Raw genomic sequence first — 19,243 nt, forward strand, 5'->3', positions numbered from 1 at the left:
AACTCCCTCTACACTGTCCCATCAAACACTCCCAGGGCAGGTACAGCACGGGTTAGATACAGAGTAAAGCTCCCTCTACACTGTCCCATAAAACACTCCCAGGGCAGGTACAACACGGGTTAGATACAGAGTAAAACTCCCTCTACATTGTCCCATCAAACACTCCCAGGGCAGGTACAGCACGGGTTAGATACAGAGTAAAGCTCCCTCTACACTGTCCCATCAAACACTCCCAGGGCAGGTACAGCACAGGTTAGATACAGAGTAAAGCTCCCTCTACACTGTCCCATCAAATACTCCCAGGGCAGGTACAGCACGGGTTAGATACAGAGTAAAGCTCCCTCTACACTGTCCCATCAAACACTCCCAGGGCAGGTACAGCACGGGTTAGATACAGAGTAAAGCTCCATCTACACTGTCCCATCAAACACTCCCAGGGCAGGTACAGCACGGGTTAGATGCAGAGTAAAGCTCCCTCTACACTGTCCCATCAAACACTCCCAGGGCAGGTACAGCATGGGTTAGATACAGAGTAAAGCTCCCTCTACACTGTCCCATCAAACACTCCCAGGGCAGGTACAGCACGGGTTAGATGCAGAGTAAAGCTCCCTCTACACTGTCCCATCAAACACTCCCAGGGCAGGTACAGCACGGGTTAGATACAGAGTAAAGCTCCCTCTACACTGTCCCATCAAATACTCCCAGGGCAGGTACAGCACGGGTTAGATACAGAGTAAAGCTCCCTCTACACTGTCCCATCAAATACTCCCAGGGCAGGTACAGCACGGGTTAGATACAGAGTAAAACTCCCTCTACATTGTCCCATCAAACACTCCCAGGGCAGGTACAGCACGGGTTTGATACAGAGTAAAGCTCCCTCTACACTGTCCCATCAAACACTCCCAGGGCAGGTACAGCACGGGTTAGATACAGAGTAAAGCTCCATCTACACTGTCCCATCAAACACTCCCAGGGCAGGTCCAGCACGGGTTAGATACAGAGTGTCAGCCATGGCTCAGGCGGCAGCACTCTCCCCTCTGAGTCAGAAGGTTGTGGGTTGAAGTCCCACTCCAGAGACTGGAGTCTAAAACTCTGTGCTGCCCCTCCAGTGCAGTGCTGAGGGAGTAAAGCCCAGTGCAGAGTAAAGTTCCCTCTGCACTTCTCCACGAACAGGCCTGAGCCCCAAACTCAGAAGAGCGCCCTCTGCTGTATTCCACTTGTCTCAGCAGCGGGAGAAGCAGGCGGCGGAAGTCCCGCCCCTCGGACACCCTGATTGGTTGGAGGACCCACCGCCACCTCAGTCCCCCAAGCTCCGCCCGCTCTCTCCCTATTGGTCAGTGCTGCCGTCAGTGACCGCCGTGGAGTTGATCACATGCCCCAGTCTGGCTCCCTGCAGAAGACATGGGCTGTGGCCGCTCAATCCGCGCCGGGAGGGCACTGGGATGGTGCGGTTTGTATTTTCTTTTTATTTATCTGTCCGCCCGTGCTTCTCTCCGCTATATATAAAAAACCCTGATAAAACTCACTTTCCGCTGGTGATCCGGACTCTCGCGGTTGCCCGGGCCGACCCAGAATGCGAGGCCCTGCGCAGGCACGGTAGCGGCTCATCCTCAGGAGCGGGCCCCGGTGGCACATGCGGAGTAGGGGGAGGGGGCGGGGCCTGTTCAGAGCCCGCGCTCACCTTTGGAGCGGCACAAGCGGAGTAGGGGGAGGGGGCGGGGCCTGTTCAGAGCACGTGCTCACCTTGGAGCGGCGCATGCAGAGTAGGGGGAGGGGGCGGGGCCTGATCAGAGCCCGCATTCACCTGGAGCGATGCATGCGGAGTTGGGGGAGGGGTCGGCGCCTGTTCAGAGCCCGCGCTCACCTTGGAGCGGCGCATGCGGAGTAGGGGGAGGTGGCGGGGCCCGTTCAGAACCCGCGCTCACCTTGGTGCGGCGCATGCGGAGTAGGGGGCGGGGGCAGGGCCTGTTCAGAGCCCGCACTCACCTGGAGCGGTGCATGCGGAGTAGGGGGAGGGGTCGGGGCCTGTTCAGAGCCCGCACTCACCTTGGTGCGGCGCATGCGGAGTAGGGGGATGGGCGGGGCCTGTTCAGAGCCCGCGCTCACCTTGGAGCGGCGCATGCGGAGTAGGGGGCGGGGCCTGTTCAGAGCCCGCGCTCACCTTGGAGCGGCGCATGTGGAGTAGGGCGAGGGGGCGGGGCCTGTTCAGAGCCCGCGCTCACCTTGGAGCGGCGCATGTGGAGTAGGGGGAAGGGGCGGGGCCTGTTCAGAGCCCGCGCTCACCTTGGAGCGGCGCATGCGGAGTAGGGGGAGGGGGCGGGGCTTGTTCAGAGCCCGCGCTCACCTTGGAGCGGCGCATGCGGAGTAGGGGGAGGGGGCGGGGCCTGTTCAGAGCTCACCTCCAACAATGAGAACAACAACAACTTGTATTTCTATAGCGCCTTTAACGTAGGAAATCATCCCAAGGCGCTGCACAGGAGTATTGTAAGACATTGCAAAATGTGACCCCGAGCCACAAAAGGAGAAATTCGGGCAGATGGCCAAAAGCTTGGTCAGAGAGGTGGGTTTTGATCAGCCATGATCTCATTGAATGGCGGAGCAGGCTCGAGGGGCCGAATGGCCGACTCCTGCTCCTATTTTGTATGAAAGAGAGGCGGAGAGGTTCAGGGAGGGAATTCCAGAGCTTAGGGCCGAGGCAACAGAAGACACGGCCACTGATGGTGCAGCGATTATAAACAGGGATGCTCAAGAGGGCAGAATTGGAGGAGCGCAGATGTCTTGGGGGGGGGGGGGGGGAGGAGGTTGTTTTCTTTGGAACTGAGGAGGCTGAGGGGAGAGCTGATTGAGGTGTATAAAATTCTGAGGGGCCGAGATAGGAAGGACCTATTTTCCTTGGCAGAGGGGTCCACAACCAGGGGGAATAGATTTAAAGAAATTGGTCAGAGGTTTAGAGGGGATTTGAGGAGAAATGTTTTCACCCAGTGGGTGGTGGGGGTCTGGAACTCACTGCCTGACAGGGTGGTAGAGGCAGAAACTCTCATCACATTTAAAAAGTACTTGGATGTGCACTTGAAGTGCCGTAACCTACAAGGCCACGGACCAAGTGCTGGAAAGTGGGATTTGTGTGGATAGCACTTAATCGGCAGGCACGGACAAGATGGGCTGAATGGCCTCCTTCCGTGTCATTATTTCTGATTCTGTCGCGGGTGGTTGGGAGTCTGAAGGGAAAAACTAAGATAGGGCGAGGCGAGGCCATGGAGGGATTTGAAAACAAGGATGTGAATTTTGAAATCGAAACATTGCTTAACCGGGAGCCAATGTCGGTCAGCGAGCACAGGGGTGATGGGTGAATGGGACTTGGTGTTGAGTTACGACACGCGTAGTTTTGGATCACCTCCAGTTTACGTAGGGTAGAATGTGGGAGGCCAGCCAGGAGTGTGTTGGAATAGTCAAGTCTCGAGGTAACAAAGGCCCGGGTGAGGGTTTCAGCAGCGGATGAGCTGAGGTAAGGGCGGAGACGGGCCATGTTACCGAGGTGGAAGTAGGCGGTCTTAGTTATGCTGCGGATATGTGTTCGGAAGCTCATTTCAGGGTCAGATATGACACCGAGGTTGTGAACAGTGTGGTTCAGCCTCAGACAGATGTTCGGGAGAGGGATGGAGTCAGTGGCTAGGGAACAGAGTTTGTGGCAGGGACTGAAAACAATTGCTTTAGTCTTCCCAATATTTAATTGGAGAAAATTTCTGCTCACCCAGAACCGGATTAGAGATCGTGGGAGGGTCGAGAGAAGTGGTGGTGAGGTAGAGCTGGGTGTCGTCAGCATACATGTGGAAACTGACGCTGTGTTTTCAGATGATGTCGCCAAGGGGCAGCATTTAGATGAGAAATAAGAGGTGCCCAAGGATAGATCCTTGGGGGACACCAGAGGTAACGATGCGGGATTGGGAAGAGAAGCCATTGCAAGTGATTCTGTGGCTACGATTAGATAGATAAGAATGGAACCAGGCGAGTGCAGTCCCACCCAGCTGGACAATGGTGGAGAGGCGTTGGGAGAAGGATGGAGTGGTCAACCGTGTCAAAGGCTGCAGACAAGTCAGGAAGGACGAGGAGGGATAGTTTACCTTTGTCACAGTCACAAAGGATGTCATTTGATTAGACTTGATTTGACTTCAGGGCCAAGTCAGTGATGTGGATTGGGCTGCTTCTGGCCCACTGGTTATTGTGGACACGGCTAGACACCAGTGGGACCGGCTCTACCCTGTTTGTTCTTTGAGGCAAAATAAGCCAAAAAAAATTCATGCTTCCCCCCTTACACTTTCTACACTCCTTTTACAGGGTTTTAGAAGTGGAGCTTTTACAGACAGGAAGCTCAAACCAAACATCACATCAAGATCTGACAGAGTCGCTCGATTCATCAGGACCTGATTCAGTCGCTCCTCCAATCTGCTGGCACACCCGTGAGTTCACACTGATGAGAGACCTTTTAAATGTTCTGAAAGAGCTTCAAAATCTACAAATACCTGAAGCGGGGAGAAACCCGTGTCTGGGAAGGGATTCACTCAGCCATCTGCTCCAATGATACACCAGCAAGTTCACACTAGGGAGAGACCTTTAACCCGCTCCGTGTGTGGGCAGGGATTAATTGCACCCTCCGTGCTGCTGAGACACCAGCTTGTCCACACCGATGAGAGACCGTTGACCTGCTCCGTGTTTTTGAAGCGGTTCTCTCATTCTGCCACCCTCCTGAGACACCAGCTTGTTCACATTAAATGTTCTGACTGTGGGAAGAGATTTAAAAGGTCCCAGGATCTGAACAGACACCACCTGGAGAGAGCAGGAGAGATTCTGTTCACCTGCTTCGTGTGTGGGAAGAGATTCACTCGGTCGTCTAATCTGCTGGCACACCAGCGAGTTCACACTGGGGAGAGGCCGGTGAAACATTCCGACTGTGGGAAAAGCTTTAAAAGGTCCCAGGAGCTGAAGGGACACCAGCTGGAGAGAGCAGGAAAGAGGCCATTCACCTGCTCCGTGTGTGGGAAGGGATTCACTCAGTTATCCCACCTACTGAGACACCAGCGAGTTCACACTGATGAGAGACCATTCAAATGTTCTGACTGTGGGAAGAGCTTTAAAAGCTCTGAGGATCTGAAGGTACATCAGCGAGTTCACACTGATGAGAGGCCATTTACATGTTCTGTCTGTGGGAAGAGCTTTAAAAGCTCCGGGGTGCTGAAGATACACCAGCGAGTTCACACTGGGGAGAGGCCATTCACCTGCTCCGTGTGTGGGAAGGGATTCACTCAGTCCTCGAATCTGCTCGAACACCAGCGAGTTCACACTGGGGAGAGACCGTTCACCTGTTCCGTGTGTGGGAAGGGATTCACACAGTCCTCGACTCTGCTCGAACACCAGCGAGTTCACATTGATGAGAGACTATTTAAATGTTCTGACTGTGGGAAGAGCTTTAAAACCTCTGGGGATCTGAAGGTACACCAGCGAGTTCATACTGATGAGAGACCATTTACATGTTTTGTTTGTGGGAAGAGCTTTAAAAGCTCCACGGAACTGAAGGTACACCAGCGAGTTCACACTGATGAGAGACCATTTACATGTTCTGTCTGTGGGAAGAGCTTTAAAAGGTCTGGGGTGCTGAAGATACACCGACGAGTTCACACTGGGGAGAGGCCATTCACCTGCTCCGTGTGTGGGAAGGGATTCACTCAGTCCTCAAATCTGCTTGAACACCAGCGAGTTCACACTGGGGAGAGACCGTTCACATAGAAATATAGAAGATAGGAGCAGGAGTAGGCCATTCGGCCCTTCGAGCCTGCTCCGCCATTCAATGTGATCATGGCTGATCATCCGAATTCAGTACCCTGTGATATACCTATCAATTCCTCCAATAAAAGGCGAAGAGTTACGAAGGTGACTAAAGGTTTTTATTGACTAAATAACAGAGCCCACTCTCGTGGGTGATCCGATCCAAGCAGGAGGAATACCAGCCAGTCGCTCACCTTTATACCTGGCCTGGTGGGTGGAGCCAAGGCGGAGTCGGCAGTGGTCATCCCAGGTATAGCAGTGTGGCAAGAGGCGACCTCGTACCGTGATACAATAGTGGTCAGTGATACAGTTATAACGAACAGTGGTGAACAGTGCTAACTACTAACAGTGATACGATAGTGAACGTGGTTTACCACATTCACCCCTTGTTTAGAATTAAGTCCGGCGGGGTGAAGTGTACTACCAATTCTGGTAGGTCAGTCTGTCCGGAGGCTTCGTAAGCCTCTCCGATCGCCGCAGCGGTGGTGTTGCCTTATCCGGTGCTGGTGCCTTATCCGGTGTTGATGCTGGTGTTTGCGTGGTCGGCGAGGGCTCGTGGGGTTCCGGCATGCCGTCTACCTGGACTGAGGTTGGGGGGGGTGGTGGTGGTGTTTCCGGATCGGCTGAGGGTGCGAGGTCTCGTAGGGAGACAGTGTCCTCCCGCCCGTCTGGGTACGCCACGTAGGCGTACTGGGGGTTGGCGTGCAGGAGGTTCACCCTCTCGACCAGGGGGTCCGTTTTATGGGTCCTCACGTGTTTCCGCAGCCAGACCGGCCCCGGGGCGGTCAGCCAGGTTGGTAGAGTGGTTCCCGTAGTCGACTTCCTGGGGAAAACGAACATTCGTTCATGGGGGGTGGTGTTAGTGGCCGTGCAAAGTAATGACCGGATGGAGTGCAGCGCTGTCGGGAGGACTTCTTGCCAGCGGGAGGTTGGGAGGCCCTTAGACTTTAAGGCTAAGAGGACGGCCTTCCATACCGTCGCGTTCTCTCTTTCCACCTGACCGTTACCTCTGGGGTTGTAGCTGGTGGTCCTGCTTGCTGCAATACCTCTCTCTAGGAGGAATTGCCGGAGTTCCTCGCTCATGAAGGAGGAGCCCCGGTCGCTGTGTATATAGTTCGGGAACCCGAACAAGGCGAAGAGGGCATTCAGGCACTTAATGACCGTGCTACTGGTCATGTCGGGGCAGGGGAAGGCAAAGGGGAAACGGGAGTACTCATCAACGATGTTGAGGAAGTACACATTACGGTCAGAGGACGGGAGGGGCCCCTTAAAGTCGATGCTCAGGCGCTCGAAGGGGCGGGTGGCCTTGATCAGGCTTGCTCGGTCCGGCCTATAGAAGTGCGGTTTGCACTCCGCACAGGTCTGGCAGTTCCTGGTCATGGTCCTGACCTCCTCGATGGAGTAGGTCAGGTTGCGGGCCTTAATGAAATGGTAGAGTCTGGTGACTCCGGGGTGGCAGAGCTGGTCGTGGAGGGTCTGAAGCCTATCGATATGCGCGCTGGCGCATGTCATTCGTGAAAGGGCATCAGGGGATTCGTTCAGCTTGCCTGGCCGGTACAAGATCTCATAATCGTAGGTGGAGAGCTCGATTCTCCATCTCAAAATCTTGTCATTCTTGATTTTGCCCTTCAGCTTGTTATTAAACATGAAAGCCACCGAACGCTGGTCGGTGAGGAGGGTAAATCGTTTGCCTGCCAGGTAGTGCCTCCAGCGCCGTACTGCCTCCACGATCGCCTGGGCCTCTTTCTCGACCGACGAATGTCGGATCTCGGGGCCCTGTAGGGTCCTTGAGAAGAAGGCCACTGGCCTCCCCTCCTGGTTTAGGGTGGCGGCTAAGGCGAAGTCGGATGCGTCGCTCTCCACCTGAAAGGGGATGGACTCGTCCACTGCGTGCATCGTGGCCTTGGCTATGTCTCCCTTAATGAGGGAGAAGGCCGCGCACGCCTCCTCCGTGAGGGGGAAGGAAGTGGCTTTCAGGAGGGGTCTGGCTTTGTCCGCGTAATTGGGTACCCATTGGGCATAGTAGGCGAAAAGCCCCAGGGTTCTCCTAAGTGCTTTAGGGCAGTGGGGGAGGGGTAGCTCCATGAGGGGGCGCATTCTTTCTGGGTCGGGGCCGATGATTCCGTTCTCCACTACGCAGCCGAGGATGGCAAGGCGCGTGGTGTTAAACACGCATTTCTCCTTATTGTAGGTGAGGTTCAGCCGTTGGGCCGTACGGAGGAATTTCTCCAGATTCGCGTCATGTTCCTGCCGGTCGCGGCCGCAGATAGTGACGTTATCTAGGTAGGGGAATGTAGCCTGCAGTTCGTTCTGGTCAACCATCTGGTCCATCTCCCTTTGGAAGACCGAGACCCCATTAGTGACACCGAAGGGGACCCTAAGGAAGTGGTATAGGCGCCCATTCGCCTCGAAGGCGGTATACTGGCGGTCCTCAGGGTGGATAGGGAGTTGGTGGTAGGCCGACTTCAGGTCGATGGTCGAGAATACTTTATACTGTGCAATCTGATTGACCATGTCAGATATGCGGGGGAGGGGGTATGCGTCCAGCTGGGTATATCTGTTTATGGTCTGGCTGTAGTCGATGACCAGGCGGTTTTTATCGCCGGTCTTTACGACTACGACCTGGGCACGCCAGGGGCTGCTGCTCCCCTCGATAATGCCCTCTTTCAGGAGGCGCCGCACCTCAGAGCTAATGAAGGCTCTGTCCCCGGCGCTATACCGCCTGCTTTTGGTAGCGACGGGTTTGCAGTCAGGGGTAAGGTTAGCAAACAGAGAGGGTGGCGGGACCTTGAGGGTGGAGAGGCTGCAGGTGTTACGCGGTGGGCGGTTTAACGTTTGCTGGTTGTTGACTGTGAGTGGGGGGAGGGGTCCACCGTATGCTAGGGTTACGCTTTGGAGGTGGGATTGGAAGTCCAGCCCTAGTAGGACGGCAGCGCAGAGATGGGGGAGGACGAGGAGTTTAAAGTTTTTATACTCCGTGCCCTTAACCGACAGGGTCACGACACAGTAGCCGCTGATGTCCGTGGCGTGGGACCTCGATGCCATCGAGATTCGGCTGCGCGTTGGTAGGACAGAGAGGGAGTAGTGGCTCACCGTGTCTGGGTGGATGAAGCTCTCCGTGCTTCCGCTGTCGAACAGGCAGGTCGTGGCGTGGCCGTTCACTTTGATGTCCATCATTGACTTGGACAGATGGTGCGGGCGGGCTTGGTCCAGGGTGACGGAAGCTAGTGTGTAGCTGAGCGAGTCGTTGTCATCTGCGGGCGAGGCGGTCGGGCGTGGTGAGTAAAATGGCGTCTCCCACGAGGTAGGGCCCCATGAGGCACTATTGGGGTCGGTTGCCTTAATCAAAGATGGCCGCCCCCATGACTCATGTGTGGGGATGCTGGCCTCAGTTGCCCTAAACAAAGATGGCCGCCCCCATGACTCATGTGTGGGGATGCTGGCCTCAGTTGCCCTAAACAAAGATGGCCGCCCCCATGACTCATGTGTGGGGATGCTGGCCTCAGTTGCCCTAAACGAAGATGGCCGCCCCCATAGTTCGCATGCGGCACTGCTGGCCTCTGAGGATCCGCTCCTGCAGGCCTTGGAGAAGTGGCCTTTCTTCAGGCAGGTTTTACATATGGAGTTCTTGGCTGGGCAGCGCGACCTCGGGTGCTTCTCCTGGCCACAAAAAAAACAGCCGGCGGCCCGATCGCGGATGCCCGATGTCGGGGCCGGTGCCGGGGGTGGCGGGGCCGGTCGGGTCCGGGACGCCGACGCAGAGGTAGGTCCCGGGGGCGGCGCTGGGAAGGGTGCTGTGGTAGGGGTCGGGCCCGAGTCCCAGGGTCGCGAGCAGTACCTGGTGAATGCTTCCTGATCTTGGTGGGCCACTTCCAGGGAGATAGCGAGGGCTTCAGCTTTTTCCATGCTGAGGTCTTTAGCTTCCAGCAGTCTTTGCCGTGAGTACTCGGACCGTAGGCCTTTCAGGAATGCGTCGCGGATATTATCTTCAGTATTTTCGGCTGCCGACACCGATTTAAACTCACAGTTCCTGGCGAGTGCATATAGCGCCTGTGAGAATTCGGCTACTGATTCTCCTGGCTGTTGCGGCCGTGATCTTAGGAGGTGCCTAGCGTACATGTAGTTTACCGGGGTCCGGTACTTCTGTTTCAGCAGGTTGATGGCGGTCTCGTAGGTAGTCATGTCCTCGATGAGAGTGTATACTCTCGGGCTCAGTTGTGCCTGCAGGACACTTAGTTTGGATGCCTGAGGGACGCTGGATTCTCTCAGGTATGATTCGAAGCAGACCAGCCAGTGTTTAAAGTCTGCGGCTGAGTTTGCTGCTCGTGGGTTCAGGTCCAGGTACGGCGGTCTGAGGGCTCGCAGCCAAGCTGGCTGGTGTGGCTGTGCTCCTGGGAGCTGCGCTGGTGGCTCCTCCGCCGGTTGTGACTCGTTGTCGGACATCATTAAATTTAGTCAATAAAATTGATATACCTATCAATTCCTCCAATAAAAGGCGAAGAGTTACGAAGGTGACTAAAGGTTTTTATTGACTAAATAACAGAGCCCACTCTCGTGGGTGATCCGATCCAAGCAGGAGGAATACCAGCCAGTCGCTCACCTTTATACCTGGCCTGGTGGGTGGAGCCAAGGCGGAGTCGGCAGTGGTCATCCCAGGTATAGCAGTGTGGCAAGAGGCGACCTCGTACCGTGATACAATAGTGGTCAGTGATACAGTTATAACGAACAGTGGTGAACAGTGCTAACTACTAACAGTGATACGATAGTGAACGTGGTTTACCACACCCTGTCCCTGCCTTTTCCCCATATCCCTTGATCCCTTTAGCCTCAAGAAATATATCCAACTCTTGAATATATTTAATGAACTGGCCTCCACCGCCCGCTGTGGCAGAGAATTCCACAGGTTCACCACTCTCTGGGTGAAGAAATTCCTCCTCATTTCAGTCCCAAATGGCTTACCCCTTATCCTTTGACTATGACCCCTGGTTCTGGACTCCCCGGCCATCAGAAACATCCTTCCTGCATCTAGTCTGTCCAGACCTGACAGAATTTTATAGGTTTCGATGAGATCCCCTCTCAATCTTCTAAACTCCAGTGAGTATAAGCCCAATCGACACAATCTCTCCTCATACGTCATTCCTGCCATCCCAGGTATCAGCCTGGTGAATCTTCGCTGCACTCCCTCCATGGCAAGAACGTCCTTCCTCAGGTAAGGTGACCAAAACTGCACACAATACTCAAGGTGCGGTCTCACCAAGGCCCTGTACAACTGTAGCAAGACATCCTTGTTCCTGTACTCGAACCCTCTTGCTACGAAGGCCAACATACCATTTGCCTTCTTAACCACCTGCATGCTTACCTTCAGCGACTGGTGCACAAGGACACCCAGGTCTCTTTGCACTTCCCCTTCTCCCAATCTATTGCCATTCAAATAATAATCTGCCTTCCTGTTTTTGCCACCAAAGTGGATAACCTCACATTTATCCACATTATAGTGCATTTGCCATGTTTCTGCCCAATCACCCAACCTGTCCAAATCGTACTGGAATTTCCCGACATCCTCCTCGCAGCTTACCCTCCTGCCCAGCTTTGTGTCGTCTGCAAATTTGGAGATATTACATCCAATTCCCTCATCCAGATCATTAATATATATTGTGAACAGCTGGGGTCCTAGGACCGATCCTTGTGGTACCCCACTAGTCACTGCCTGCCACTCGGAAAATGACCCGTTTATTCCAACTCTTTGCTTTCTGTCCACCAACCAGTTCTCTATCCAAGTCAATACCTTGCCCCCAATCCCATGTGCCTTAATTTTGCACGCTAATCTCTTGTGTGGGACCTTATCGAAAGCCTTCTGAAAGTCCAAATACACCATATCCACTTGTTCTCCCTTATCTATTTTACCAGTTACATCCTCAAAAAATTCCAGTAGATTAGTCAAGCATGATTTACCTTTTGTAAATCCATGTTGACTTTGTCTGATCCTGTCACTGCTTTCCAAGTGTTCTGTCTGTGGGAAGAGCTTTAAAAGGTCCGGGGTGCTGAAGATACACCAGCGAGGTCACACTGGGGAGAGGCCATTCACCTGTTCCGTGTGTGGGAAGGGATTCACACAGTCCTCGACTCTGCTCGAACACCAGCGAGTTCACATTCATGAGAGACTATTTAAATGTTCTGACTGTGGGAAGAGCTTTAAAAGCTCTGCGAATCTGCTGATACACCAGTGAGTTCACACTGGGGAGAGGCAGTTCACCTGCTCCGTGTGTGGGAAGAGATTCACTCAGTTCTCCAACCTGCTGAGACACCAGTGAGTTCACACTGGGGAGAGGCCGGTGAAACATTCCGACTGTGGGAAAAGCTTTAAAAGGTCCCAGGAGCTGAAGGGACACCAGCTGGAGAGAGCAGGAAAGAGGCCATTCACCTGCTCCGTGTGTGGGAAGGGATTCACTCAGTTATCCCACCTACTGAGACACCAGCGAGTTCACACTGATGAGAGACCATTTAAATGTTCTGACTGTGGGAAGAGCTTTAAAACCTCTGGGGATCTGAAGGTACACCAGCGAGTTCATACTGATGAGAGACCATTTACATGTTCTGTCTGTGGGAAGAGCTTTAAAAGCTCTGAGGATCTGAAGTTACACCAGCGAGTTCACACTGATGAGAGACCATTTAAATGTTCTGACTGTGGGAAGAGCTTTAAAAGCTCTGCGGAACTGAAGGTACACCAGCGAGTTCACACTGATGAGAGACCATTTACATGTTCTGTCTGTGGGAAGAGCTTTAAAAGGTCCGGGGTGCTGAAGATACACCAGCGAGTTCACACTGGGGAGAGACCGTTCACCTGTTCCGTGTGTGGGAAGGGATTCACACAGTCCTCGACTCTGCTCGAACACCAGCGAGTTCACATTGATGAGAGACTATTTAAATGTTCTGACTGTGGGAAGAGCTTTAAAAGCTCTGGGAATCTGCTGATACACCAGCGAGTTCACACTGGGGAGAGGCAGTTCACCTGCTCCGTGTGTGGGAAGGGATTCACTCAGTTCTCCAACCTGCTGAGACACCAGCGAGTTTGCACTGTTCTAGTCATACTCATAGAGTCATAATGGCACAGAAGGAGGCCATTCGGCCCATCGAGTCCGTGCCAGCTCTCTGTAGAACAATCCAGTCAGTCCCACTCCCCCGCTCTATCCCCGTAGCCCTGCAAATTTATTTCCCTCAAGTGCCTATCCAGTCTCCCCTTGAAAACATTGAGGCCTAGAAATTGGGTTGGTAACGCCGGCGCTGAGCGCCTAAAGAGACCTAGAATTGGGACGAATCCCTATGTTGGGGCGAACGCTATGAGGATAGCGCCAACTCAGATATTGACTATACATTTAGCACCTGCGCTAAGTGTTTGCACGCGCCCGCGAGCGCAAGCAGCTCATGACGTCATTTCAGTGTGCAACACCTTTTGGGAGCGCCTGAGCGCATATTGGGTGGCGCCCGGAGCCTTAGCGCCCAGCGCTATTAGTGACAGTTCGAGGGAGGGCTAACAGGCCCTTCTCGGAGTAGGGGGGCGCTATTTAAAGGGGACAGCTCTCGTGCAGAATCTTCTGCCACTTGGCCTGCTCATTGCGATCGCTGCTAGAGAGAGTTGGCGAGCTAATGTGGAGCGGAGTTCTGGGAATTTAGCTTTACAGTACTTGGGACCTTCAACCCTGTCCGAAGCACTTGCAGCACTACACCTAAAAGCCTTTTGACCAACTGGCATCGGAATGGGAGCTTGTTTGGAGGGCGACGGTCTCATCGCCCAACACTGTGAAGGGGCAGAGAGACGGCGGGAGAGAAGGCCGGGATTGGCCAGAATGAGGAGGGGCAATGGAGGTCGGCCAATCCGACAGAATGCTGCGAGGGTCTTTAGGCAGCAGGTGACGAGCCTTGACATGCCGGAGGAGCAGTGTTTGCGAAGGCTCCGAATCTGGAGGGACATTGTTACTGATCTGTGCCACCTGCTTGGTCAGGATCTGCAGCCGCGTGAACGCTGCAGAACCTCTCTGTCCGTGATGGTTACACTGACTGATGGCCTCCATTTTTATGCCAACAGATCCTTTCAGTCAGCCATTGGGGACAATGCGACTGTCGCTCAGGCTGCAGTCCGCTGTTGCATCCGGCAAGTGACAGATGCCCTTTATAGGCGAACGTGTCCATTCATTACCTTCCCTCAGACCCTGCACAAGCAGGCGGAGGAAGAGGAGGAGGAAGAGCAGGTGGAGGAGGAGGAAGATGGAAGGGCTGCTGAAAGTGGAAGGTCCATACGTCAGAGGCTCCTCTGGACTCGTGTCGACACCCCTGTGGCGGAATGATGAGAGTCTTGACTCATGCGCACTTTGGATGTTTGAGGGCCTCTGAATGCCAGCATCACTGAAAGTAGTCACATGCACCATGCAACATTGAAACTTCTGTTTATTGACACAAAAGTCTTTCATTACAGCTAAACAACGTAATGTGAGCAGAAACCATAACTTTCAAAATAACTGTGAACTGTTCGGCAAAGCCGCAAAACTCAACAAACCTTCTGCAAATATAACAGCAGGTGAGGGTGTCCTTGAATTTGGACAAACAAACGTCTCAGCACTTCCCTCTACAACTGGCCCCTTGAGGGAGAACGACTTCTCTTTCACGCCCGGCCCCTTCCCTCCCCGCTGCTCCTACGTAATTGGACCCCAGTGGCGGGCTCAAGGCTGGGGGACGCTTGCTGACTGTCTGGAAGCGCAGAAGCCCCTGAGGGATGGCCTGGCCGACCTCTGGGCTTGGAGGGTGCGGACGCAGGATGCTTACTGTGACCATGGCTGGAAGCAGTGTGGCCTGCAGGTGGTGGCAGCTGCAATGCAGACGTCCCAGCGCTGGCATGTGCAATGGTCTCCTGCCGAGAGAGGACACCTGCACCACGGTCGGACGACACACTGGCTATCTGAGGGGAGCAGCTCGGCTCATCCGCCACAATCGCATGCTCCACTGATTCCTGGCCTTGTACGGGAGTGGAAGGGCCCGGGGTGATCCTATCTGATGCAGAGAGGGTGGCTGCAGTGAGAGATCGCGTTGCATCAATCTGGCTGTGGAGGAGCCCAGCAAGTGATTGCGTGGCAACAGTGAGGACCTGTGTGCCAGGTGCCAGTGCTTCGGAGAAGGCCTGGACCGTTCTTCCCATGGCTTCGGACAAGGCAGGTGCCGACCGCTCCACTGCCTGGGACAAGCCCTGCACAGACCTTTCCAGGGATTGTCCGAAGCCCTGAACAGTCCTTTCCATTGCTGACTCAAAGCCGTGGACAGTCCTCTCCATTGTTGGGCCGAAGCCCTGAATAGTCCTGTCCATTGTGGCCCCGAAGCCCTGGATAGACCTGTCCATTGTTTCCCCGAACACCTGGAGAGTCCTCTCCATTGTTGCCCCAAAGCCCTGCAGAGTCCTCTCCATTGTTTCCCCGAAGCCCAACATACTCCTAGCCAATGAATCTATTGACTCAGGCATCTTCTCCACTGCAGCCATCAGCTCCGTGTGTCTGACCCGGGCCTGTTTGCTCATCTCAGCCAGGCGACGGACCTCATCTGCACTCTGTGCAGCAGTCATGACGACCTGCCTTGCCCTGCGGGGAGACGGTGGCCGAACTTGCCTACCCCCGTGCGTTGCTGCATGCCGCTTGGTCCGGCAACTGGTTCATCCTCAGAGGCCCCCCCCATCCCTCCAGGGGACTACTATCCCCAGTCTGCAGATGTCTCAGCTCCCCGGATTCTGCAACGGCTGGTCTGGATTCCTCCTGGTCCTCGCCTCCGGTGGCACTGGCACTGGCAGCTTCAGCGCGTTGAGCCCGAGTTCCTTCATCTGAAAGTGGGAGGTGAAAGAGTGGCTTTAGCAAAAGGACAGCTTTGCTGAAAGGCATGCCAGATTGCGGAAAGGCTCTGACATGGCTGCACACTGAGGATGCATGCTGGCGGGGGGACCAAGTGGAAGGCAACAGGTGAAAAAGGTGAGAGTCTTACCCTCGCTGTCGGAAATGGGGTCGGCAGATGCAATGGTCACTGGACCAGACAGACGTCCTCCAAGTATCTGGTGCACTCTCTCCTCCAGATCCGTGAGAGCCACTTGTGCAGGTCCGCCACCGGTTCGACGCTGCTCCTTTCGAATCATCGCCAGCTTGGACTGCAGGGGAAAGAAGGGGAGGTTCTGTTACACGATGCCTTGAGACCTCATCGCATGCCCTCCATGGTGCAAGAGCCCTTACATGAGGCCTTGAGACCTCATCACATGCCCCCCATGGTGCAAGAGCCCTTACATGAGGCCTTGAGACATCTGTCCATGTGTGTGCCCAGAAAGGGCCATGGGTGCATACTGACAGATGGCCATTGGTGCATCATTGCAGCAGGGTGCCCGAAGTCAGCTGCAGATGGAGGGAAGCACAAGTTTGGTAAACCATCACTCACCCTAACGATCCGTGTGAGGTCGTTGAATTTCTTCCTGCACTGAACAGGGGTCCTGGTCGCCATGCTGCTGGAGTTGACCCTCACAGCAACCTCCCTCCAAGATCGTCGATAAGCCTTCTGATTCGGCCTCTTACCATTATCCGGATACAGGACCTCTCGACTGTGTTCAACTGCAGCCACCAAGTGGTCCAGAGCCTCAGTGCTGAAGCGCTCTGCTCTCTGCCTAACCTTCTCCATGATGAACAAGTTTGTACCGCCAGACAAGGGCGAGCGCCGAATCTGAGGCCTACAGGGCGTTGGGTGTTGAAGCTCAGGCTGACTGACCCACCCCTTTAAGAGCCGGCCGGCGCCTGGAGGTCTCGTGCTTTCCCGTAATTGAGTTCACCTGCGCTGCGCCCGTCCGCGTCGATATTGAGTAGCGCCTGACCTTTTGCGCCTTAAGAGCACCGTGCAACGGCTGATTTTGTGCCTCAATCCCCTTTGGGGGCGATGCAACCCAATATCGCGCCAGGCGGCGATAAGTTTCGTCTGGCTATAAACTTTGCGCATCGCCAGTTCTAACGCCTCATGCGGGGCTATACCCAATTTCTAGGCCTCAGTGTCTCCTCTTCCACCACTTCCGTCGGCAGCGAGTTCCAGGTCCTCATCACTCGCTGCGTAAAAAAGTTTTTCTTCACCTCCCCCCTTGTATCTGTTGCCCAAAACCTTAAATCTGTGTCCCCTAGTCCTTGTACCATCAACTAGTGGGAACAGCCTTTCCCCGTCTAGCCTATCCAAACCCGTCATAATCTTGTACACCTCTGTCAAATCACCCCTCAACCTCCTTTGCTCTAATGAAAACAAATCCAGCTTCTCCAACCTGTCCTTGTAGCTAAGATCCCCCATCCCCGGAACCATTCTGGTAAACCTCCTCTGCACCCTCTCAAGGGCCTTCACATCCTTCCTAAAGTGTGGTGACCAGAACTGGACGCAATACTCCAGTTGCGGCCTAACCAGCGCTTTATAAAGGTTCAGCATAACTTCTCTACTTTTGTACTCAATACCTTTATTTATGAAGCCCAAGATCCCATATGCTTTGCTAACCACTCTCTCAATGTGTCCCTCCATCTTCAGGGATCTTAACTCCCAGGTCCCACTGTGCCATTAAGTGTATATTGCCTCTCGCTGTCCCTTCTCCAAAATGCATCACCTCACACTTCTCTGCATTAAATTCCATCTGCCACTTGTCTGCCCATTCTATGCCTTTCTATGTCCTGTTGCAGCCGATTGGTATCATCCTCACTGTTTGCCACACCCCCAAGTTTGGTGTCATCGGCAAATTTAGAAATTCTACTCTGTATTCCAATATCCAGGTCACTTATATATATATCAAAAAAAGCAGTGGCCCCAGCACTGACCCTTGGGGAACACCACTGTCTACCATCCTCCAGTCTGAAAAACAGCCATTTACCACAACTCGCTGTTTTCTGCCCTTAAGCCAATATCTTTTCCAAGCTGCCACTGACCCACCTATTCCATGAGCCTCAATTTTGTTAACCAGCCTTCTATGTGGTACTTTGTCAAACGCCTTCCGAAAATCCATGTAGACAACATCCCTTCATCAATCCTCTCTGTTACTTAATCAAAAAATTCAATTAAATTAGTCAAACACGATCTGCCTTTTACAAATCCGTGTTGGCTCTCCTTAATTAGCTTAAACCTCTCCAAGTGCCCGTTAATTTTTTGCTTGATTATTGTTTCTAAAAGTTTACCCACCACTGATGTTAAACTGACCGGCCTGTAGTTACTAGGATTGTCCTTACACCCTTTCTTGTACAATGGTGTCACATTTGCCACTTTCCAATCCACAGGCACCTCCTCCGCATCTAGGGAAGATTGAAAAATTATGGCAAGCCCTTCTGCTATCTCCTCCCCCAATTCCCTTAGCAACCTGGGATGCAAGCCATCTGGACCAGGTGACTTATCCACTCTGAGCATACCCAGTCTTTCTAGTACACCCTGTGTATCAATTTTCACCCCTTCCATTGCTTCTACCTTTTCCACTTCTACCGATATTTTGTCAGCATCCACCTCCTTAGTAAACACCGATACAAAGTACTCATTGAGTATTCTAACCTTGCCTTGCGCCTCTAAGCATATATCACCTTCTTTGTCCCTAATAGGCCTCACCCCACCTATTACTACACACTTACTGTTTACATGCCGGTAGAAGGTTTTTGGGTTCCCTTTTATGTTAACCGCCATTCTACTCTCATTCGCTCTTTGCCAATCTTATTTTCATCTTCACTTCCTCTCTCAACTTATTGTATTTGGTCTGGTTCTCCCTTGAAGAATTCACCTGACATTCATCATTTTTTGTTTCATCTTCTCAATCTCCCTCGTCATCCAAGGAGCCCTTGCTTTGGTTCCCTTACCCTTCCCTCTTGTTGGAATGTACCCAGCCTGTACTTGGAACATCTCCTCCTTAAAGATCACCCATTGTTCCATTACAGTTTTTCCTGTCAGTCTTTGGTTCCATTTTACCCTGGCTAGATCCTTTCGCATCCCATTGAAGTTAGCCCTATTCCAGTTTAGAAGTTCACTCTAGATTGTTCCTTGCTCCTCTCCATTGCTAATCTAAATCTTACGATACGATGATCACTCGTACCCAAGTGTTCTCCCACAGACACTTGGTCGACCTGGCCCACCTCATTCCCCAGCACCAGACCCAGCAATGCCTCCTTCCTCGTTGGGCCAAGAACATACTGGTCAAGGAAATTCTCCTGAACACATTTCAGAAATTCCTCCTCCTCCTTTCCCTTTACCCTAGCATTATCCCAATCGATATTTGGGTAATTAAAGTCCACCAATATCACCACTCTATAGCTCTTGCATGCCTCTGCAATTTTCCTGCAGATTTGCTCCTCTACCTCCCTCTCACTATATGGAGGCCTGTAGAATACCCCCAATAGCGTGATCATACCCTTTT

The 19,243-nt window shown here is 53.3% G+C and overlaps 1 protein-coding gene and 1 pseudogene across 1 annotated transcript in view; both read right to left on the reverse strand.

The window, feature by feature from the left end:
• LOC147084124 (uncharacterized) overlaps window positions 1–19,243 on the reverse strand; it is a 364,363-nt pseudogene that overhangs the window by 313,610 nt on the left and 31,510 nt on the right.
• The window catches only part of LOC147084125 (uncharacterized), a 227,182-nt gene that overhangs the window by 120,852 nt on the left and 87,087 nt on the right, over window positions 1–19,243 (reverse strand). The window contains exon 4 of the mRNA XM_085979847.1: window positions 4,105–4,121. Coding sequence (XP_085835973.1) covers window positions 4,105–4,121 — 17 coding nt within the window. The remainder of the gene's footprint in view (window positions 1–4,104; window positions 4,122–19,243) is intronic.

The sequence above is a fragment of the Somniosus microcephalus genome, unplaced genomic scaffold (genome assembly GCF_052327205.1).
Source record: "Somniosus microcephalus isolate GS21.2 unplaced genomic scaffold, FLI_Smic_1.0 scaffold1, whole genome shotgun sequence".
NCBI classification, from domain to species: domain Eukaryota; kingdom Metazoa; phylum Chordata; class Chondrichthyes; order Squaliformes; family Somniosidae; genus Somniosus; species Somniosus microcephalus.